Source organism: Triturus cristatus, chromosome 5_1, assembly GCF_964204655.1.
Source record: "Triturus cristatus chromosome 5_1, aTriCri1.1, whole genome shotgun sequence".
In the NCBI taxonomy this organism is placed as follows: Eukaryota; Metazoa; Chordata; class Amphibia; order Caudata; family Salamandridae; genus Triturus; species Triturus cristatus.
Window position 1 is genome coordinate 910349138 of NC_140587.1, and position 24810 is coordinate 910373947.

General features: G+C 44.5%; 1 protein-coding gene across 2 annotated transcripts in view; it reads left to right on the forward strand.

Moving 5' to 3' along the window:
- ATP9B (ATPase phospholipid transporting 9B) overlaps positions 1–24810 on the forward strand; it is a 2296170-nt gene that overhangs the window by 1790047 nt on the left and 481313 nt on the right. For both annotated transcript variants that reach the window (XM_085605931.1, XM_085605930.1), the window contains exon 14: positions 32–144. In XM_085605931.1, coding sequence (XP_085462057.1) covers positions 32–144 — 113 coding nt within the window. The remainder of the gene's footprint in view (positions 1–31; positions 145–24810) is intronic.

The following is a 24810-nucleotide window of genomic DNA, read 5'->3' on the forward strand; positions in this document are numbered from 1 at the left end:
GGTTTTCTCATGATGTAATGTGCTTTTACAGGAACACTTACTCAAAATGAAATGGTATTTAAACGTCTCCATCTTGGAACTGTATCCTATGGGACGGACACAATGGATGAAATACAGAGTCATATTTCAAGCACATACACTCAGGTAATTTTCATTTGATTTTTCTTATTTGATGTTTCCTTGGTTTAATAATTTACTTACTACATTTGACATTGAAAAAAGTAAATTGGGCTCTTCATGTTTTGCTAAATTCATGACATGTTTGCATTTAGTGTGAGCACCTGTCATAAGACACAAGACAACTTAGCAAGGAACATCCAGGAACGTCTCTTACTGCTTCAGCACATAGTAAAAAGCCACTTTTTCACTGAATCTTAAACTATGCTAAATAGTGTGTACTGTCTTTCCGAAATTGCTACCATTTCTATCTGTTGCAGTAGCTCTGTTTGTGTTTAGCATTTTTGTTTGGTCGCTCCATGCAGTCGACAAGTGATTGCTTCAGAGAATGTGGAAACCAAGAAAACAAACTTTCTGGGTGGTATGCAGGGGCTTTTAAAATAAGGGAATCAGTATGTTATGGTGGCAAAGGCAGTGGGCCATGCTTTTGGATCAGAAGGGAGAACAGATTCTTCCTGAAGGGGGGATAATACTCAGGGCCTTTGGCTCCTTCCAGTGCTGTTGCTTTCTTAGGAGTGGCAGGGACAAGATGGTTATCACGAATAGTGCCCGAGTTGAGCAGGATCATTGAAAGTGAGAACTGAGATAGACAAACTGTTTTCTCATATTCCCTTCTGGGCTGTGCGGAGCGTCGTGAGTTTTGTGATCATAAAGTAATTGAGGAGTTTCAAGATTCCCGGGTTCCAGACTAGAGGTGTGCCTGGCGTCATCATTTTGGACTATGCTTGTGCGCACCTTTACATGTGAGGAATACCCGGAAGTATTACAAATATATTTGGAAAACATAAATCAACCACAACGTTAACTCCCCAGTTGTGAGACATTTCAGTTTATGTGACCACCACACTGAGTAAATAGGTTGAAAAGCTAGCATGAACACCAGACCTATTAGGATATTAGACTGCCAGGAATCAAAAATTGGGAGATGAACAAATACAACTTTTAATGTTTTAGATTAAGATGCATTGTATATGTATAATTGATTAATAGGGGGTGGAGGGCCCGCCCTACTTTTAGCAGACGATACCCTGCTGATTTCCAAGTCTCCAAAGGGGTTGTAACAGATTCAGAACACCTTTCAGCTGTTTTGTGTAGAGCGCGGTCTGGAGCTAAACAGCGCCAAGACCAAATGTATGGTCTTTTACTAAATAGAAGGGGACCTGTTGCAAGAGACGGTTGCTGGTAGGTTATAACCCAATAGATGTGGTGACCGAATTTGACTTTTTAGGCATAAGACTCACGCCTAACCTGTGCTGGGCTCCACACATTGAAAAGGAGCACGTGTCCCTGATTCAGCATACAGCAAACAAAGCAAAAATCCATAGGAAGACTATATCCAGAATGGTGGCCCAGGTGGGAAATGTCCTTTAGGACGAAGCCAGAATCACGCTGTGCCTTCACAGTCCCAGCAATATAGCAAACGCGTCATTAGCACGCATTCCTTCAGCACGCAGGCCGTTACAACGTCTTACTTTTGGGGGGGGGGGGCGCATTGGTGGAATGGTGTTGGATTTAAAGTCTAACACCTTCCCTACTGTTGCACAGACTGGAGTTGGAATAGTAAATGAAACGATTCCAAAATCCAGCGCCCTCCTAAGTCAAGTCAGTATTACGACTTGCATGCTGAGCGAATGCGTGCTTAAGACACGTTCGTTGTAATTATGCTGGTCCGAAGGCATGCGTGCTAAACACATGTGGAATACCGTCATACATTCAGCCCCAGTTCTTGAAATTTATAACATCAAGGCTCTGAGGTTGGTCATATATGGAGCCGAGCTTTGAGGTTATAAGAAAATGCAGAGTCTTTCTTCAGTGGAGCACAGGTTCTTGAGATCCCTATTAAATCTTCCCCCGAGTACTCCTTTGACTCCCCTCTATTTAAATCTGGCTCAGCGAAGGATTACCCATAAAATTGAGTGTAGACTCCTTACCTTTTGGCATCGGCTTTGGTCCACTACTGCCCTAGAATCCTTGGTCTATTACTGCCCTTGAATCCTAATGGGTGGGCCTAAGAGACCTTATGGCTCCGTACTGTGTTAATAAAATACCATGGCTTTGGGCTGTCAAGGCTCTACTGGGCCATGATATGTACTGGCCTTTTCCTGAAAAATCATGCATGACTTCTAGAGCTAGCATAAAAGCGATCTTCTGGGAGCATCTTGCTATAGGCCAGGGGTACTCACAAACTTTCTCTTGGGGGCCAAATTTGCAGTGTGGTTTGTGGCCGAGGGCCGCACCTTGGGGGCGGGGACATAGGGGGAGGGGGCGGGGCTAGAGCAACAAAAAAAAAATGTGACCATGAGGTGGAACACAGGTCTCTGCAGCGGACGCCTTCGTCCACTGAGCCACCGGACCCGGCATACACATATCTCTCTCTCTCCCTCTCTCTATCTCCCTCCCTCCCTCCTCCGTCTCCCTCCCTCCTCCGTCTCCCTCCCTCTCCCTCCGTCTCCCTCCATCCTCCATCTCCCTCCCTCCTCCATCTCCCTCCCTCCTCCGTCTCCCTCCCTCCTCCGTCTCCCTCCGTCTCCCGTCTCCCTCCCTCTCTGTCTCTCTCTCTCTCTCCCTCTCTGTCTCTCTCCCTCCCCCTCTGTCTCTCTCTCCCTCCCCCTCTGTCTCCCGTCTCCCTCCCTCCCTCCCTCCCTCCCTCCCTCCCTCCCTCCCTCTCTCGCCTCTCTCTCTCCCTCTCCCTCCCTCTCTGTCTGTCTCCCCCTCTCTCTCCCTCCCCCTCTGTCTCCCCCTCTGTCACCCTCTGTCTCCCTCCCCCCTCTGTCTCCCTCCCTCTCTCTCCCCCTCTCTCTCCCTCCCTCTCCCTCTGTCTCCCCCTCTCTGTCTCCCCCCTCTGTCTCCCTCCCTCCCTGTCTCCCTCTCTCTCTCTCTCCCTCTCTCTCTCTCCCTCTCTCCCACTCTCCCTCTCCGTCTCCCTCCCTCTCCGTCTCCCTCCCTCCCTCCCCCCCTCTTCCCCTCTCTCCCTCCCTCTCCCTCCCTCTCCCCGGCTCCCTCCCTCTCAGTCTCCCTCTCCCCGTCTCCCTCTCTCTCCCCGTCTCCCTCCCTCTCTCTCTCCGTCTCCCTCTCTCTCTGTCGCCCTCCCTCTCCGTCTCCCTCTTTGCCTCTCTGTCTGTCTCTGCCTCTGCCTCTATCTGTCTGTCCCTGTCTCTGCCTATCTGTCTCTGTCTGTCCCTGTCTCTGTTAGTCTCTATCTCTATCTGTCTCTGTCTGTTTCTGTCTCTCCCTACTGCCCTCTGTCACCCTCTGTCCCCTTACCCGACTCTCACACCCTGCTGTTCTCTTGTCATTCTTTGTCACCTCTCCCCTCCTCCCCGCACCCACCCCTCCGCTTGTGTGGCAGCTGAGGCAGCTTCCCTTCCAGGGCACACACACAGCCCCACCCGAGTACTTTACAGGTCTTTAAGAGACCATTTGCATGATAACGAGGCTTTGTTGTATTTCACCTCTTAGCGCCCCAGCAGCTCCACTCGGACTATCTTGAATCGCCCGGCCCCCACAGAGCAGAGTCTGTTTGCTGACACTGTTAAAAAAAACAAAAAACACCGGTACGATGTCCGCGGGCCTCCAAGAAAGGCTTGCCGGGCCGCTGGCGGCCCGCGGGCCGTACTATGAGTAACCCTGCTATAGACAATGTGTTGCACTGTAAGTGATCACTATCACTAGCCTTTATTGACTTTAAACCCTGTGCCCAGTATGAAGCATACCATAGTGATTTTTGGCTTGGCCAAATTTTTAATGGCTTTGTGGTTAAGATGCTCAAAATGCATATAATATAGTTACTAATATGACAGCTAACCATTCAGAATTGGAATTCAGTTTTCTCTTGGTGGTTATGAGCGCTGAGACCGGATGTAAATGGAACAGTTAGTTCCCAAATAGACTACCACTTTATTAAGGCTTTGGACACTGAGGTTTGTTACCATTGTTGCTTTTTACTCCCTTTGTTGGCTATCAGTGTCTGTATACTATGTTGTGCGCTCGCTTCTTAGCCAATTTTCATATTATTCTTTATCAATATAAATATACTTCTTGTACCTTGCAATGGGAACTAGGGCTCCTGTCATTAGCACTGAGCCGTTATTATGCTGCTAATCCTTTTGGATCTTTCTCTCTATCTGCTGCTATTGTGGTGTATTTGCTGACAGTTCTCTTCGATTTTGTTTTCAGCTGTGTAAAGGCTATTACTGTATACCAATTTTTACTTTTTTGACCAAATTTTATAATGTGGCATTCATTTTCCGTTTATTTTTATATGTGCATGTTTGTGTGTACTTTTATGATCCCCGTAATCGAAATAAAGTCTTTGAACTGAACTGATAATTGACCAACTTTGTACCAATTTCTAATGTTACTTTGTATTGCTTACAGTACAGCTTTGCACTAATTCCTTGTCATGCAAGCCTTAAATCTACTGCGCCTGAAGATTGAGAATAACCGTTATTCCTTCCAAAACGAGTCAGATAATTTTTTTCTTTTCACAACAAAATGTTATTGTTGACAGCGAAAATAAAAGCAGTACCTCACCCGGCACCCACAATATACATAGGTGAAATCAAAAATGGATATCAACATTTTCAGCATGTGCATGACAATGGTCACACAAGGAATTAATTACAAAGAAGAATAAGAACAAAACATAGAACTTAGCCATGTTGCTTCCGCCATACAAAGAGAATTGTTGCATATATATGGAGAGTCTGTGCCACCTGGAATCAAATCTAGCAGGTATACAACACGTAGTCCAGTGTGCTGGGTTCACAGCAATAAGTCTGCGATATCGGGCGGGGGGGAGGTTCTAGATACAGACCCCTGTAGTCGGCCCACCTCTTCCAGATCTTATAATGTTTCCTAGGGCACCCCGTCGCTTCAAAGACAGGGATTTCCAGGCCCATACAGGAGTCCAAGCCCTTTTTCCATACCCCAAGCAAAGGCGGGGATTCCTCTTTCCAGGCTCGGGCGATATCTCTCTTTACCAATGTAAGGCCCAAAAATAAAAGGTGACGCTTGTACCTGTTGTCACCCAGACCCTCTGTAATATGGAGCATGGCCACCTTCGGGGAGAAGGGAACCTCCCACCCCAATACTTCGGACAGGCATGTAAGCACTCCCCTCCAGAACCTCGACAGGGTAGGGCAGGACCACACAGTATGTAGAAGAGTACCCTCCACCGATCCGCATCGCAGGCAATGCGGAGATGCAATTAGCCCAGCCCGCCACAGCCTGTGCCTTTTATAGTAGGCTCTATGGAGATATTTAAACTAGATAAGGTCCAGATCCTCCACCCAGTCATCCTCATTCAAGGGGCCCAAATCGTGCTGCTGCACATCTCAGGTTTTATGCAGGGTGGTGGGTGTATTGTTAATGATCGTGCAGTATATTTTGATGATCTTATGGTCCCCCAACTCCCCAATAAAGACTTTAGCCTCAACAGGGTTAAATTTGGGTATCTCCGTAAGGTGGAACATAAAGGGGGTAAAAGCATGTCTGAACTGTAAGTAGCGGTAGAATTGCGTGCGGGGCATATCATGTTCTGTTTGCATATCAAGGAAGGACTTGAGCGTACAGCCATGCATCACTGCCCCCACCATGTCTATTCCAATGGTCCCTCAGCCAGGCAATCTTGCCAGCTCAGGTAGTTGCCCATTTTTCCATAATGGAGTTTCCCTGGTGAGCCTCCTCCACCAACCCATCTGGCGGAGCGCAGACCTCCAGATTTTGAAGATAGTGAAGGTGGCAGGTGGTAGTTCTCTCAACAGCGCTGCCGAATAAAGCGCCATGTGCAAGGCAGTATCTCCCAGCAGCCAGAGCTCCACGGCATTACCCGGGTCCCCACGATCACCATACCAACATTCGTTAAGGACTAGAAGGTGCGAGGCCAGGTAGTACACATGGACGTCTAGAGTAGCTACTCCACCAGATTGGAAGCAGGTCCTCAGCGCAACTCGTGATGCACCGCCGCCCCAAAGGAACAACGGGTCAGATTTTTATTTGGTAACCCTAACAGCCATTCCTAGTTTGCCTGCCAACACTGAATGTTTTATTGTATAAATTTACTTTCTTTTACAATGGGATGACTGACTAAATCCAAATTTGGCAAGAGTTCAACTTAATGAATGACATTTTTTTACAGATATATATTGAATTTTGAATCAAGATATGAATAAAAAAGTCAACACAGAGGTATTTTGATTTTGCAGTTTTGTGCAAGTAAACTCACCGGTCTGTGTGTTGAGCTCTTGACCCATCTGTTCAATTAAAAACAAATACAAAGATAAACCCTTAGAAAGGGTAAAGAACTTGTTTTGGTACCGAGACCTCTGGTCTGAAAAGCTCTACTTTCTGTTTTCTGTGCAACAATGGATATTTGAGAGGAGCATTTACCTTTAGTCTTGAACAGAAATTCCAATCATACAAAATTACCAGGTTTCTCACTTATTCAGCTGATGTTCTCACCTAGGCCAGATAAATGAGAGTGTATTACTGTTTATACCATCCATGGTCAGCGCCTCTGTATTGAAACGTTTCTAAGCCAGCTGTATGTCACTCATTGAATAATGGGATTGAGGCATTCTTTTTTTTATCGTGAATGTTTTATTAAAGTTTCGAAAATAGAACAGAGCCTCATTCAAAAAGCAGGATTAAAAATATATAACAGAATTGTCTGGAGATTAGCATTTAAGCAAACATAAACTATAGTGTAACCGCTGGAGTGAGTCAGATCAGTCCCCAGTTACAATCCAAAATTCTGCAACTGACAGTATGAGCTAAGAACAAGGGCGCACTGGTGTAATATCAGGACAATTCCATCAGCATACTCTCACTCTCAACTTTAAGGGGTCACACTGCTCCAGGGCCACGTTTATGCAATATCCAATTTTAGAAGAAAAGGAGCGTGTAAAAGTCAATCCTTGATTTCTCTTTCCAAAATTTAAAGAATAATACTGTTCATTCCTTAATTATCATCAGTCCAATAAAAGATAATCACTTGGGGGTCTTGTGGTTCTTAATGGATCCCAATTTGTTTGTTCATTCAAGGCTTTTCATCAAAAGCAGTCAACGCAGCCCAGCCACCTCGTTTCGTCCCTAAGGACATCATCAGGGCTGTAAATCAAAACATGTATCAATCATATTAAGTTGGCATCATAATTAACATATCTACAAATATACAACATTATTCCCATTAATACAACAAATTGCACAAAATCCCCCCACAAGACTCCCTGCCAGTATGCACTCTACTGTGAACATTCTGTCCAATAACATCTTAATGACATATCAAAAAGGTTTTTATTTTAATTTTTATCTTGATACCCCCCTATTTATGCATGATCAACATCTCTAAATATTGATGTACTTTCTCCTTTTTAGCCACACCCTCAATGCCTGTATACCACCTTGTAATGTTTGGAAAACCTCCTATATACCACCCTGCCATGTTTAGAAAACCTCCCATCTGTGTATTTTGGAATACTGCACTCGCTCCCTTTAAAGAATCAAAAGTACCATCTCTAACATGGGCAAAAAACATGGAATTATTACCTCAGCATCACAATTAAGTCAGAAAACTCAGTTAATTCCTCCGTTGTGTCTATCAAGGTGCAGCACAATTTACATAAATGTTTCATATCCTGTTCTCATTGACCTCTAGAATAAAAGAGACATCACTTCAGACCCAGTTGGTTACTTATTCCATCCAACCACTGTCTATTACCTGAGTTGATAAATATACATGGAAAATGGTCCATTTACTTTGGCCAAAATTAATAATCAATTTGACAATTTCCTCAAGCCCTTCTCCATGCCCATGTTAAAGGTATCCTACTCTTTGCCTCATCTCCAACTGTACCTATTTATTTAAACAAACCCATCAAAAGTACCAATCTCCCTCCAATTTACCTCCACCATAAGTTCCAGCAAATCTTCCACAATTGCCCCACAGCAATTCCCTCCTCCTGTTCACATACCCTGCTGTCAGTCCCACAGGGCTCGAAAAATCTGAAAAATGGTACTAGTCCTGCAGGTCTAGTACCTTGAAAACTCTCCTCGACCTAACAGTAACCTACTTGACCTCCGTCTCTGAAAGCAGAGCAAAAGTGACAAGATAACAAGATTTAAAGGCATCTTTATTGCTCATTTGCTTTGTGAGCAATAAAAAGGCCTTTAAATCTTGTTATCTTGTCAGATTTGCTCAGTTTTCAAAGAGGACAAAAGTTAGTATGCTTTCCTACTCGCCAGAAAGGGCCAGTAGGACCTAAAAATAGCTCAACCTCATAAAATTTACCTCGCAAATGCGAGCAGTTGAGTGGATTTGTCGAGCCCTGGTCCCAAAAACGTGTCCATGGAGACCACCTGACTGCTGCTCATCCAGTATCCATCTAGTTAAATGCTGAGCCATAGTCTTTACTCATCCCTTTTTATACTTTTGAATCGGTATGCATTCTCTGCTTACAGGTTCCCTATCTGGTCCTCCCCTTCTGGGGACAATCAAAAATCTGGATTTCTATACTCTCCTTAGAATAAACTATATTCCTTGTCTGCTACTCTACCTCCCGGTGCAATCAAAAAGTCTGGATTTCTATCCCCTCATTCATTAGTATGCATAAGCTGCTTGCAAGTTCCCTATTTGGTCCTCTCCCTCCGAGGCCAATCAAAAAACTGGATTTCTATCCTTTCATTAGAATAAAGTATGCGCAAATTCCCTATCTGTTACACTACCTTCCGGGCCAATCAAAAAGTCTGGATTTCTATACCCTCATCCATTAGTATGCATAAGCTGCGTGAACGTTCCCTATCTAGTCCTCTCCCTCAGGGGCCAATCAAAAATCTTGATTTCTATCCTCTCTTTAGAATAAATTATCATTGTGCTTATTCTAACCCTCTACTATTACGCTCAGTTTCCTTAGCCAATCACCGGTGTGCCGGACCTGAAGGGGAACTGTCCTCTGAAAGAATCACAGATCGCTCAACCAATCAAAGTGCTTATAAGCCTCTAGGATGTGTACTGAAAATAGAACCCCGTGCTCGCTCCTCCAGCTGTTATTATTTTTAAATGTTCACGTTTCAATAGTCCTATGTGGTCAGTCTCCACTCCAATCGTAAGGGAACCAGACCTCCATATAAACCTATTCTGAAGGCCAAATGTTGCCAATCAAATTGCTGCTGTCGGTCACAATACTAGCTCCTCCGGCACAGTAGTTTATTTCCCAATCTCAGTTGTTCTCTGTAGTCAGTCTCTTCTTCAGTCAAAAAGGGGACCCAGACAAAAATGTAAACCTTTCCAAACTATCAAGTTCTATCTGTCCAATCGCTGCTTTCGGCCTCCAATGACCTGTGAAACCGTTATCCTTCAAATCTCCTAAAATCAATAGGTAAGTTATTGGCATCACAATAAGCATCTCTCTAATCAGACTGTGTGTTGCCGAGCCCAAATTCCTATGCATTCCCTTCAGCTACATCCATGTACCATTCTCATGCCCCAACCATTCACTCATCTGTTGCATAACTCCACTATGTGACCCATTATACTAAAGACAGTGTGCCCCACATCCATACGACCATACCCTAAGCTGTTGCCATACCACCCGAGTCAGGATTACAAATAGTAATGGAATTAATTTTCAATATTCAGGCCCAGTTGTACTGTCCTCAATCTGCTAATCCATTTGGCCTCCTCGTGCCTCAGTCTCAGTTCCCTCCTCTCTTGTTCGGAACAATTTTTTATATCCCATTAAATTTCAAACTGGTGTTGTCTGGGCGTTTGTTCTTCATGTATTGAAAAATGGGTGCCCAATTGTCTTTATTGACTATGGATCTCCTATGCTCTTGGATCCTAGTCTTCAATGTTCTCTTGGTACTGCCAATATAAATTTTCCCACACTCGCATTTAATGACATACACAACACCACAACTATTACAATTGATAAATTCCTTGACACAATAAAATTTGTCAGTATTGTATTTGAATCTCTTCAAATTGTTGGTGCCCCGCCCACACACAGTACATGTACCACATGTGAAAAAACACCTTTGGTTGGTTCAGTAACCAATTGTGATCAATATCCATATTTGGCTCCAAATAATTCCTGGTGACCCTGTTCCTAATCGTGGCACATTTTCTGTATATTTCTAATGGCTGGTCAGTAATACTGTTAGTTAGTCCAGGTACCCCCTTTAAGACGTTCCAGTTCTTATTCAATATCTTAAAAATCCTATTATGATCTGTACTATAAGTACAAACGAAGACTAACCTTTCCTGTGGTGGTTTCTTCAATTTTTGAACCAGAGTACCCTCTCTCTAAATCCTGTGTACCCTGGCTTCTTCTTTCTCCAGACTCTGCCCAGAATAGCCATGATCTGACAACCTCATTCTCAAATCCTTGAGATTATTTTAAAAATCTTCATCCTTACCACAATTTCTGCGGGTCTTTATTTCCTCATATGGGATACCCCTGATGACTGCAGCAGGATGTGCGCTGCCCTCTCTTAAAATAATATTTGCGGCTGTTTCCTTACGGAACAGTCTGCTCTGTATTTCATTGTTAACTACAAACAAATGCACAGCCAAAAAATCTATCTGATTCGCATTATGGCACATCGTGAAATTTACATTAAAGCTGTTGTTCATAAGGTAAGCCACATATTCTAACAGCTCACTATTAGTTCCTCTCCAGATTACCAAAACGTCATCAATAAAACGCCCTCATAAGAGGACGAGATCCATCCATTTGGCTGCCTTCTGGACCAGGCATGCTCCCTCTCAAACATCACCTTAAAGGGGTTTGCGTAAGAGGGAGCAAACCTGGAACCCATGGCCGTCCCTCTAATTTGGTGGTACCATTCCCCTTCAATGAGAAAAAAAAATTGTTCCTCAATATTGAATCAGTCATCACCAACAAAATGTTTGAGTGCTCCTGTAAACTTGCACTCCTGCTGCCCAAAAAGTGCCTCAAAGCTCACATGCAGACTCAAGTGGCAGGGAGCATGTGTGGTGGGCCTGCTTGCAAGCGACTGGAAGTCCGCTGAAGTGCAGCAACACGAGCAGCCCAGGCGCTCTTCCCAGGAGCGGGAGGTCTCAAAATCACCAAGGGACCCCCAAGGGCAGTGCAATAGGCGGATAATCAAGTCAGGTTAACAATGGCTGATCTAACTGTATTCATTCTCCTTGATCAGCAGCAAAGTGTTAGTTGACATCAATTATCCCTTGGCCAGGGTGAGTAGATGAAGACCCCCACTAGGGCGATATGATCAACTAAGCTATGGCATCAGTGTCTCCTCAAGTGTTTGGGGCATAGTCAATCGAAGCGGTCAGTTGCAGCAGTTGAAAGGGTGATTCAAGTGGTGTTGAGTATGTGCTGTGAGCCCCCTTGTTAGCGCTTTAGTTGTCCATAGAAGTGCAGCAGCTCAAGTGTGTTTTCAGGTACTGGGGCTCCAAAACTTGTCCAAGACCTCCGCTGGAGGCGTCTTGGCCACCAACACAGATTTGGCGCCATATCCATTGTTTCTAGGCGTGGAGTGCAGGGGGGTTGATTTAAAAGGTATTTGAGACCCCACGGCTTGGCACAGGCCGCCCCCACTCCACAGCAAAGAATGTGCCTGCAGCATCTGTCTTTGTGACGAGGTGTGTAAGTGAGGCCACACCGTCAGGCTGAGAGGGTCAGTAAAGCTATGGCGTTGGTGTTACCTTCAGTATTGAGAGTCTAGACTAGCCTTTTTCAAATGAGTCTTGACCCTGCTCCCCATGGGAACCCTCCAGCCTGAGCTGCCAGGCCAGGTCTTCCCTGGATCGCAAACAAGCATCCTGGGGCCGGTTTCGGGGTATCATCCCTCATCAGCCTGACTAGTTTGACTCCAGTGGCATGGAGAGCATGGGACCCACATCTAGGCACACCCGTCCCACTTGGGGGAAACAAATACAAATCAGTCTTGACCCTGCTCCCCATGGGAACAGTCAATCCCTTACTCCCTGGACCAGAAACAAGCATCCCTGGGGTGTATGGTGAGCAAAAGAACAATGGATTCAACCCATATCTATTGACTGGGGGAGAATGTTTGATTTATTCCGCATTCCATCCATCATTTGTGTGTCTTTTGGTGTTTGGTGAGGGGCGTACGATTTAAGGTGCCACAGCTATCCAGGAGATGTCTGCAATCAGGATTGCTCCGGGCAATTGTGGTCTACTCGGCGGAGGTACCTAAAACATGTCCTCTATCTAGGTTAAGGGGTACGTATGGTGGCACTGTGAGCTAGCTGGACTATAGGCCAACATACCCTGAGGGGATGCACGGAACCAGTCTTGCACCTTCCCAACATTTATGTTGTCCATCAAACGCACAGTTCCTACTTAGGAAGTAGAAGCCATAAGACATGGCGCCGCCAGCGTTGGTAGATTGGGTTCTTATTTAATGGATTGTCCAAGTAGTTCTCTTTTGTATACCCAAAAACCCTTACACACCTCCCAACCGGGGACGTCCGTGGTGGTAGGTACTACCCTCCACAGCTGAGTAGGTAACCCCTATGTATTGGCTGTAGGTTGTTGAAGCTTTAACCATTCAAAGGATTATCCCATTGTGTTACCCTCTCTGAATTCCATTTTCTATTGTCAGATACAGACGAACTTAATATTGCCGAGAACTGCATACATGTGGTTACTCCGAAATTGCGACAACGGGGTCTCATAATCACGGGTGGAGATGTGAACGTCATGGTTGAGACCCACAAAGCATATAGGACAGTGGTATTCTATTCATGGATTACATGCCCAGCAGCAGATGATGCAACAAGGCTGTGTCACAACTACATACCAACTGAAGTTCTCAAAACTACACACCATATGAAGAAATAGAAATATTATTAACATATCAAGTACACAGAAATTGGTTTGAATGCGCCCTATCACACACAAGAGAAGACATTAGACTAGGTTTCCTTAGTAACGAAGAAGCAACATGTCCAGTCTAAGTCGGCTACACACCACGTCCTAAAGTAGATAATTTGACAACAGTACAAGGGCTTAGATTATACAAGCATCTAGTAACAATATACAGATGTTTGACACAGTTCATTATACTCACATTAACATTAAATCCTGTGAGGACTGCTCAAGCCCAACAACCACAATTGGCTACTTTGGGCATCAGCCCACAAACACTAAATGCAGTCATTGGCAAAGTTTCCATCAGACAGGACGAGATTCCGTTCTGGATTGCACGAAAAACAAGTCAGCTTGAAGCTGTGTTTCAGCTTGAAGCTGTGTTTCCCCATACAGGACCATAATAATTATTTTTATAATATGCTTTCCAATGGGGATGGCTCCTCCTGTGAAAGACTGTACCACGTTGGGCACAGTGTTTGCTGCAGTATGTACCAGAACTCATAGTACCCTATAATTAGCTGTTTTGCCAGAAGAGCTTAAAGAGATCCAGAATGAGTACAGTGCAGCACCTGCCCTGTGTTTGGGTATGAAGCTGATGGGCAACTTTTTTGCGGTATCCACCATTATGTAAAGTAACATTAACAAGCATTGAAAATGCAATAGGTCTCGCCTTTGATTAAGTTAAAGCCATTTGCTTTGCAAATGGCTTTAACTTAATGAAAGGCGAGACCTATTGCATTTTTAAAGACGAAGGCAGGGGGGTTCGTCATCAATACAGGCTTAGCATCTTGTACTAGTAGTCCTTCGTTTATAATGAAGGAATATCACAAGTCCAGTAATGCAATTAAAAGCAGAGCGTGATAAGCTCCTCATGTCGGGATGGCACTATTTCAACCTCTCGGAACTATCCCTGTACCCAGTTACTATAGAACGATGTGTGACCCTTTGTACAACCCTCTGTGTAATTGGTTGTGCATCATCATCTGTCTCTCATAATGCACCCACCCATTTGCCTTTGGCATGTACATAATAGTGCTCCCCTGACTCTAAACATTCAGTGCTCACCTTGGGCACAACATCTAATGCTACCCGAATGTACAGTATCTAGCTCTCCCATAAAGCACATTAGCCAAAGCTCTCTTGAAGACGGGGTGAAGACTTTCTAAGGCAAAAAACACAAGCCACAGACCTAAAAGAAGGACTGCACAAGAATTAGGAGACACCGTGTCCTGGGGATTAAAAAAAGGATCAGAGAATCGAGTTGCCAGGGGGTACGAGGTCTTGAATATATGCAGATTTTGGAAATGAATCGGGCGTCGGGCAGATAATGCTGTCACATAACCATTCCCCTTACATACAGCCATTGCATGCAAACCTTACCATAGCCACCTCTCCCCCACATGCATGCAAAGCCATCATGCACACAGGCAGGCACACAGATATCGCAAGCCTAAGCCCCTGACTTTGGAGCCAGGGAATCATGGTTGAGTCCCTGCGCCTGGTCAACATTTTGTGATTCTAGGCAAAGCACTTAATCTCCCTGTATCTAAAGCAATAAAAAAATTCAGACCTTGTGTAATGTAACCTGGTGTTCAAGTAAAGCGGTCGCATGCCTCTTATCCAAGTTTGCGCGATATAAACCTGCAAAAAAAAAAAAAAAGCATCGCATGCAGACATCGGTTGCAAACACAACCATCACTCCCCCTACGCACAAAGCCTTCACACACAATATGTATTGCAATCACACAGTTGCATGCAGGCATCCATTGGAAACCTGATCATTACACACAAAAAGCCACTACTCAGCCACCACGCACACGGCCACACACACATTGGAATCACTCAAGGAATACGTGAAGATATGTAGAAACACGCAGCCTTCAGCCCCTCGGAACCGCTTAACTTGCCTCGGGTCTGTTCAGCATGTGCACCACTATTAAACCGTCTGACCGCGGTCCTGTAGTGGACCATAAGAGGTCTGTGTGTGTTTCCACCTCACACAACAGTGCTTGTGTTTTCCGATATACAGTGAGCTCTGTCGGAACCGCTGACGGGTGGAACTCGCACAAGTGCGGCGCTGTGGAGAGGGAAGGGACCAACAGCCGTGCCGGGGGTGTATGTGGCTTGTCAACCTCCGACAACTGGCCGCTGCGAAATGAGAAAGCACCCACAGGCCATGCAGTGGAGGAGTGTCAGCCGTGTGGCTGCTTAAGTGCTGCGAGTGGGACGTGTGGGCGGGCATGGAAGGCAGGTGGGTCTGTGAGGAATGAGCCGGCCTCGTCCTTGCCCGGGGTTTGGTAGCTCCTAGGAGGAGGGTGGTGGTGGGTCGAACTTCATACCGTCACCACAAAGGTGTGTAACCTCCTTTCACAGCAGCAGTGTTGGTGAAAAGGGAGATGTGTGTGAAAACAGGGAAGGGACCGCCTGCCACTGCCAAGGCAGAGTGTGCGATAGGAGCGCGGGAGCCGTCTTCCACTAAACACAGAGGCGAGAGGGGGAGAATGGCACCGCCGCACTGAAGTCAACCCACCAGCCAGCGACAGACCAATGAGAGAGATGACTGGCGCATGCTCCAGGTGTGAAGCCAGCGTAGTTGCAGGATGCTTGGTGCATGCTCCTTCACGGCTCTCGTGAAGACATTTCTTATCAGCTTGTTAAATAAACAAGCTGATAAGAAATGTCTTCATGACAGACGCAAACCAGGCGAGCCAGTCCGGCTCGGGGAGAAAGAGCGTCATCAGAAAACCCTCATTTCCAATGGCAGGCCACCATTTAGCATAAACGGTGACGCCGGCCAATGGAAATGAGGGGCGGGGTTTAAAGCCCTCTTCTGAAAGTCCTCTCTTACAAAATCTCTCGCGGAGGCGGAGCAGGGCTCTGCCCTGCAATGCCACGCAAGACCTAAAATCTACCGGTGCTCAGCACCGGTGAGTCCCGATCAACTTAAAGCCCTGGTCATAAGCAACCAAGTGTGTTCAACCAGGATTTCGGTTGTGCCGTAGCCAACCTGTCAGTGCTTCATTTGTGTGGGTTGTTTTCGAGTTATCTGCACCAGCAATTATTTTTAAACACCAGCATTTGTTTGACTCCACCATATGGTGGCGCTCTTGGCCTACTTTTTTTCTTTTTTAGCCTAGCATGTGTGTTTCGTAATTAAGTGTATTGCAAAACAATAAAACCCGCACTTCCAGGCCATCCCTACATGTTGGGTGTGACCTGCAATAGTATTAAAGTGTGATGGTTAGTAGGCAGTGCTGGCACTACCATTCGGCAACAGCTATGGGTGGTGTTAACTGCAATGAAATACCTCGAGTCCTGGCATTAAGTGGGATGAAAAAACTGTGGGGTCTCTCATTGGCGTGACTGATGTAATTAAGGGCGTGATTTAAAAACACCCAAGCTAAAAATCTGTGCTTAGCATAGTGTGCCGTCTGACTGGTATTTTGCTGCTCCTGTGATTGCATCCAGATATATAATACAACAAGTAACATTACACCTACAACAAGCCAGAACTATTGGCTTTGTCAGTGGTTGTTAGTTGCATATAATTAATAAGCACCAACTACCGTTTCGTTGTATATTACGTTGAAAATGCTTCAATTCTGACATGATGAGACCATGAAAGAACTATACCGAGTCTCTTTGAAGTTACCACAAAGGCACTGGGTGTGATACTGCTGCAGAGTTATGTTTTTTTTCCCCTGAGGGTAAGGGCAAAAATGGAGAGCCGCTAGAGACCCGACTAAACACCTGCTTTTAAGAGCAGCCGGTGCTGAGCACCGGCAGGACCCGGCCCACATAAAGCTCTGCTGGCATTTATATTTTTTCAAATAAAGCTCAAGTGCGGACCCCAGAAATTCTGGGCTCTCAATGCAGGACAGAATTCCCAAAGGGGCAGTAGCCTTTGCCTTTATTAATCCCGATCGGAGGTTTATGAAACGACCGCGCCTGAGCATCTGTACGCGTGAGGCGACCGGTTGGTGCTTTATCTCGAAGGGGTGATGCGGTCTCAAGTTGCAGACGTGCCCTGAATGCGTATAAAGTGCGGCTGGGAAGAGAATCTCGCAGTGTTTGGTCTAGCTATCTGGAGCGGCGGAGAGGATGTTAATAGTATCTGACAATGCACAATTGATTAAAAGTACCCTGCTGGACGAATCAGCAAGGCCATTGTAGTATTGCAGCGGGGAGAGTGCCCTACAGCGGGCCTTTAATGGACTGTTTTGGGGACAGGCTGAAAAATCACCAAAGGTGAAAATGCAGGTGAAGCTGTGCAACAACACAATCTACCCAATCGTGCATGGTCATTTAATTGAAGTGCAGGAAGGTTCACATAGGGTAAAATGCGACTGAGCAAAGAAAGACCACACTAATTGGAAAAAGAATATGACTCAAATGTACACAAATCGTGGTCACATTTGGTTTTATGCACTTTCACAGGAAGGACCGCCTAAGCGGAGAGGTATGACTGACATTTGAGGCCAGGTCAGGATCTGCAATCGACGTAAGGGACACACAGCCCTAGCTTTATACTCTACAGGCCTTCATTTAAGCCTTGACTGCTAGCGTAGGGCACCTGCACCCGTGTTGGGGACTGGGGCATATGTTTAATCATCAGACTTTGACCCTGAGCATTAGAGAGAAAGACAGAAAATGGAGAAATAAGGAGAAGAGTAAGATGAACAAATAGTGATAGAAGGATAACATCACAGTAAAAAGAACCTACAAAGAACCCAATCTAACCTGTTCGATTTATACGAAGAGAGAGCAAGTTTAGGGTGGTGAAGTAAGAAAATTGGAGTTTGTATTTAGTTAGCCCAGAATTCAACTGCGTGTGGTGCTGAATCGTAAGAAAAACTATGTATGTATAACGAACCTTTTAGACAACTAAAGTCAAATGTGCTGTTTAAAAAAAAAAGTGCGGCCGTATTAATGGCTTGAAAGACCAATTCACCCATCATTTAAACAAGCATTGGCAATCCTGTAATGTACTGTAAGAAGAAAAAACAAGCGGCCGTGCGGCCGCGAAATTGAAAGTAATTGCGGTCAAGCACGGCGCGCGCGCCCACGCACATGCACTGTAGCTCTAGGCTGGCCTGGTAGCACTTTTTCGAGCCCTGTCAATAAGTCTCGCCAGACCAGGGTCAAGCGAGACCTAAAAAGGAAGCAGCAACGTTGGCTTTACGCCATAGTCTAAGGGATTTGGCTCCAGGACAACAGGAGCGCGAATTACCTAAAATTATCAAGGATACCTATGCAACATTAGGTTGAGATAATTTGGGAGCCAAACCTGATAAACCACAAATAAATATTAATGCTGAAAAGGATAACTCAACGCAAACACCGAGTCTGCTACAAAGAAGAAGTAGAATAATAGGAAAAATAAGGACAAAACTAAATCGTGAGGTGGGTCTTCTCAGCATGAAGTTACCAAGAAGTGCTATAACCTCTGTAACTGTGATTATATTAAACCGCCTGACAGGTATCAAGATACTGATACATGTTTGTCTCATTCCTTTCAGGGGTCATCCGAAAAACGTTCGGAGAGAGGTGGGCGGTCAGGGCTTAGATTGGAGGAGTATTTAAAACCAAAGAAGAACTCACAACGCTCATCTGACTACATAATTAAACAGGAAGATACATCTAAAACATCCAAACCCCAATTCAGAAAGAAGAAGGTAGCTGAACTTAAGGTCAAGCATGCCGCAGATATTGAGGACTTTGCTTCTGAACGGGAAGTGGGCTCTGACCATGCTTGACAGCACGGCAGAGATCACTATAGTTAGCCGGAACCTGATGGATTGTCTGGAAGTAGCGCTGAGTGACTACATCCAGGTTGAAACATGGGAGATGCAACTCCAAATGGAGTGGAACATGCAAAGAACCATTAAAGTTCTCTTTTGGGAGAAGCTGACATTCGACTGGGACATTCTCCTGGCCGAAAAAGACTGGCCAGAATTTGTCATGGACTCCTCTAAGGGAGAAATGGTAATCTATCCTGCCTTCTCCGACCTGTTCCAGAACACGTAAAACATTCCCATGCCAAGGAGTGGGCGTTAGCGCAAGCTCCGGTGTTATACCACACCCATGTGGGGTGGGATGACGGTTCCCCTTATCATGAAATACTGTTGAGGTCGATCACTCAACCTCAAAGAAAATACCCCATTAAAAATTAGGCTAGGAAGCAACTTAAGGAAATTCTCTAACAGCTTAAATACCAGGGTGTAATAGAAAGTTGCACCTCTTTAATGAATAATCCCTTGTTTCCCGTAATGAAACCTGATCATTCATATAGTCTAGTAGTAGATTGAAAACACTTAAACACAGCTGCTCTCACATTTTCAGTATAAAATGCGCACAGCACGGCACTACTGAACAACATAGTGCAGAAAAATACAAAACCACACTGGATATCTCAAATGGATTTTTCTGCCAAAATATAGCACTTGAAATCAGGCATCTGACCGCATATTCCACGCTGGGTTCTCAAAGGCAATTCTGTTGATTACCTCAGGGGTATAAGAATAGCTCCGGGTGGTTTTCAGCTGGAGTAACAGAGCTTCTACAAAATTTTGATGACCAGGCATTGTTCTATGTTGATGACATATATTAGTGACGAATTAAGACCTTTCAGTACACTTGACTAGAGTAGATCGTATAGTTATGTAATTTGCTCACATGAGCTACAAATGTAATTTGAAAAAAATCAAGATTGCCCACCTCAATCTCTTGTTTCTGGTATATGAACTGTTAAGTGAAGGCAAAAGACTTTTAACACATTTCTTAGAACAATGTACACTTCTACAGCCTCCAACTACATTAAATAGCTCACAATCCATATTGGGATTCCTAAATTTTGGCAGAACTTACATTCCAGATTACGCAGAACGGGTTAAACCACTATACAACCTCATATGTCCAGACTTTTCAAATACACACTGGAATCCAGAACACACAAAAATTTAGCATTCAGTACAAACTGACATGCTAGCTTCCAAAACCTTACACGCATGTGTAAACTCAATTAACTTGGTAATGTGCGTAATTGCAGGGGCATTGGGGTACACCTATATTACATTCATTGAAGGTGACACAGTACTGATTGCATATAAATCGCATTTATAGCCCAATGCTGAAATGTGTTTTGCTTCAACAACAAAAAAATACTAACTGCGGTATAGACTGCTGTGGTGAGGGAGAGAGCAGTGGCTCAGGGAAAATGAATACTTGTTGTGACCCCGGTTTGCACCTTAGAGGCCTTCCCAAGAGAAAACTTTCCAAACGCAAAGGCATTACATCCACGATAGTTACAATGGGCTAAATCACTCACCCTAACCGATGTAGATGACAGATTTGATTCTACACTACAAATAAGCCGTTTAGCAATATGAATATGAATATCCTCTGCCTAACAAAGTCATGCCTCTAAATCAGTACAATTACATCATATATACTGATAGTTCTGCCCAGCCTGTTGTAGGGACAAAGCACCAACCTACAAGCAGTGACTCGGTGACTGGACTGTACAGTTGGCTGAACTTAGGGCTCTTATTCTGGCACTAGAGAATACAGGTCCTGAATTCCCCACACTGATAGTGTGCGATTCGTATTATTGTGTCCAATCTTATAATGAGCATTTACATTTCTGGAGATAGAATTGATTCAGAGGTTCAAAAGGGTGCACAATTAAACACCAGATGCTTTGGGAAAAGGTGGCTAAGCTGAACGAGTGCTTGCCATGAACTCATGTATTACATACCTTGAATCACCAATGTGTTGGTGTACACGTTACAGGGAATTCGATGGCTGATGAAGCTGAATAAGCAACAGTTCAAACTGCTACAGTCACTGCAATTACTTGTTCGAGTATAAATGGAGACATTATGACAGCTGTCAACGCTGCACGCAATGACACCCACCTGCCAAAAGGCTTTCTACTCAAATACTGCTACAAGTTAGATACGCAAAACATACGTTTGCTCACATTCTTGGAGTGGATGATAGAGTAATACCAAATTCAGACCACTGGTTACGTTTACTTGTAGCATCTGCATATGCAGGGGTGGCTGCTACGATTTCACTATTACAGCAATGCTACTGGTGGCCAGGTCTCTATAAACAGACCAACGACTTTGTCCTTAAATACGACCTCTGCCAGCAGGTGAAGGGCTCCACTGAGGCACGTCCACCACACACACCTCTATTCATTTCATACAATCCTCTTGTTTGTGCTTATCTGGACCATTGTGGCTCCCGGTCATTGGATGGGGCTTACAAGTACATCTTGGTTGCACTGGATTGCTGCTCTTGATTCCTATGGGTCTGGACATAGCGGTGGGCTGGCATCTGAACTGTTATAAAGGATCTGCGAGTCTTTATCGGGACATACACAGTTTGTACATTCCATTTCTACCAGGGTCCTGCGTACGCCTCCACGGCGTACAAAGATGTCATGGGAAGTTTAGGTGTGACCCTGCGGTATGCCTCCCTGTACCATCCTGAGGGAAATTTGGTCGTGGAGAGAACAAAATGAGACTTAAAGCAGTCTTTAACAACTAGGTTAATAGGCTCAAGTCGCAGTTGGGTCCATCTTCTATATGGGGTCCAGAGGGCTTTAAAGAATCTGCCTAGAAAATCCCCGGGTGGTCGGACTCCCTATGAGATCCTGTTTGGGATTAGAATATGGGTCCCAGACCTGGACAGTCCCAGCACAGTGGTGGCTGAAACACCATTTGACATAAACTAATGTTTGGCTGTTTTACAGGAATTGAACAGTTTCTGGTACCAACAAAGGAATGTCCAAGTAAAATGCACCGCCACTGGTGAAGTGAAAGAAGTGCCAATAGCACCCGGTTGGATTCCGAAGAATGAGGATCTAGTCAGGGAGAATATAGTGGACAAAAATAATTCTGGCCCTCCTACAGAGTTCCTTTAACTGTCCTGGCCTTTGAAGGTCCAGAACTGTGTTTCTACTTCCTCTTGCTGGCTTCAGAAACAAGAGATTTCACTCCATTGATCTGATCAAACCACACTATGTTGGCTAATTCGCAACAGTAGGCCACGTTGGCTCCTGGGTAGTTACCTGCCTCCTCTCACTACCATACAGGAAGTGCCAATGGAAGCTTAAATCCCTGCTAAAGCCTCCTCTCCCCAGCGGGAGAAAGCAGCAAACAGTGAAGTAGCTCATATACCTGCTACATCAACAACTACCATGCAATCAACTTGTACAGAAAGACAGATTTCAATTCAGAATCCTGACATGAATGCTGATTACGTCAATGTACCACAAATTGAGTTATCTCCCAGTTCTACACAACCTACAGAGCTGCCAAAAATAGTTTGACTGCCTCTGGCTACTTCATCGACTTTGATTACTTTTCTTCGGATTCAACGTATCCACCAGCACCCACATCAACCTTTTTGGATGAGACGGCCTGTTTTTTATCTTTGGCTGAACAAGACATACTTCGTTCCTCCATGGCTATACCTTTGGATTACAATTTTGTTGCTTTTCCTGGTCCTTTGGATTGGTTTTGTGACAGTCTTTTTCTTGCTTCTGAATGGATTCTATCTCTCAGAACGCTCTGCAATGCAACTGGTAAACCTAGTTCTAACACTGCATTCTTCATTACACAAAGCACAAAGAGGCCTTTCTCTGGTGAACATCTCAGCTGTTCTAGTGTCTGGTGGGATTGTTTGGGATAGGGTATCATTTGATGTGTATGGTCCTACAGAATTCCTACAAATACCATTTGTATTCCATAGTTCTCTGAATGACATTTTCACCCCTAGTACTATCTCTGATAATTGGGATTTGGATACAGTGTGTGAAATGCAAGAAGATCTTGAGCATTCTACTGTTTTTATTCTGATGAACTGTACGAAGGCATGACAAACTATGACTAAAGGTTTTGTTTTCAACATTATGGTCATCACTTTTTTGCATAAAGCAAGTACTTCAATGAAATTATTGCCCTACACCACCACTGATTAGTTCAAAAACATTTGCACAGAAGTTTGCTTATTTTTCTGGTTATGATACAGTAGACCCAGTGTATAAGCTTGCCCCATCACCTCCAAAGTAGAATATGCTGACATACACCAAGCTGATTTATTCTGCTTCCTTTCTTTCCTAGCTGTCCACACAAGGGTTTGACTTTTGGAGTGACACTGTTGATGTAAAATCAATTTAGGGAACACAGGATTGGCAAGTGTTTCAAGGGAACAAGGCTTTGTTTAGAGCATTCCTTATACCACAACAGATGATTTTCTTGAACAGCAACACACATCATGCCTTGGGTTAGCTAACATAAAGGATTTGAACACATCAATTATTTCCACATTTGCACGATTTGCAAACTGGCAGCAGTTTACAAAATACCTGGAGGAGACACTAGACACCATACTACGCAATGGCACATACAATTCATCACATACCAATTGGAAGGGATGGTTAGTGTGGCCGTTAGATACTAACGGATGTCAGCCACGGTTCCTGGGTAACAGCAAGGGTTTCAAGTTCAACAGGCCCGACCTGTGTTACGTGCAGACAGAAAACTCAGGGGTAGTGACAACTTACTTTCTGATGACATGGAACTACAGGACTTCTTATTAGTTCTTCGAAAACCACTTCACAACGGTTCTTGTATGTAATATACAATGAAGTGTGGAAAGTTTCTCAGCAGGAAGCTGCTGAAAGACTGTGCGAGATTGACAGAGCTAGTATTGTATAGTATAGAAAAGGCTCTAGCAGTAGTTCATAATGGTATGACAACCTTGTCCTCTAGAATGTACTCCCTGGGTAACATAGTGTCATCTGCAATAGAGATTATACATGACATGTCCGCACTTCAACATGGCAGTCACAACTTAGATCAATTATGCTACTGAGTTGGACACTCCTGGCACTTTGTTCTGATTGCGTTCCATGGTGACATATTAATACAACAAGCCGGTTTTCACCGTACCACCTTATAAAACAGCAAATAATCCTGGCACTCAAAGATTTAACATACGCTATGTTACACATAGTGAAGTTGGAGAAATTGCCACTGTTGCTGAATCGCCTTCCGCGGATTGGATAATCCACGCGTTCATTACTCTGCCAATTTCGAAATTCCACTTCCAATATTGTCTACAACACCATCATCTGGGCAGATATGAAGCGTTGGGGGAAGGGTATGTACACGAGTCTTTGGATATACCTTTTAAATGCTGTTGTCGGAAGAGGGAAACTGAAGTTTTTCTTAGCAGTTCTGTCTGCTAGAGTGCTTAAAGTCGTTCCTTAGTGTGCAAGGAGGTTTCTCTTCAGAGGGCTTGTAACGGGTCCATTTCAAACTTATCTTGCTGCTTTAAAGGTTCCCCAGAGCCTCTGATTCGTCCGGCTTTCAGATTTCTCTCTAATGGGAGTTATTTGATGTTGAACGATCAAGGTTGCTGCAGTATGTTGTCTGGCATAGCCTGTCTTGTCACGGTTTCTTCTGTTGTGACTTGCTGAACACAAGTATATAATAAGTAAGAAAATAATTAACGCCTCGTTGCTTCAAGGTTCGATTCCAGATTGCCTTAAAGCAGGGCAGGTCACCCCCATCCTTAAAAAAACGATGGGAGACAATACTAACCTTCACAATTTTCATCCAATTTCCAACAGTCCTATTTTGGCTAAGCTCCTAGAGAAATGCATGCAAACCCAGCTATATATCCACATTGAACAATTCCAAGTGCTGGACAAATTCCAATCTGGCTTCTGTCAGGG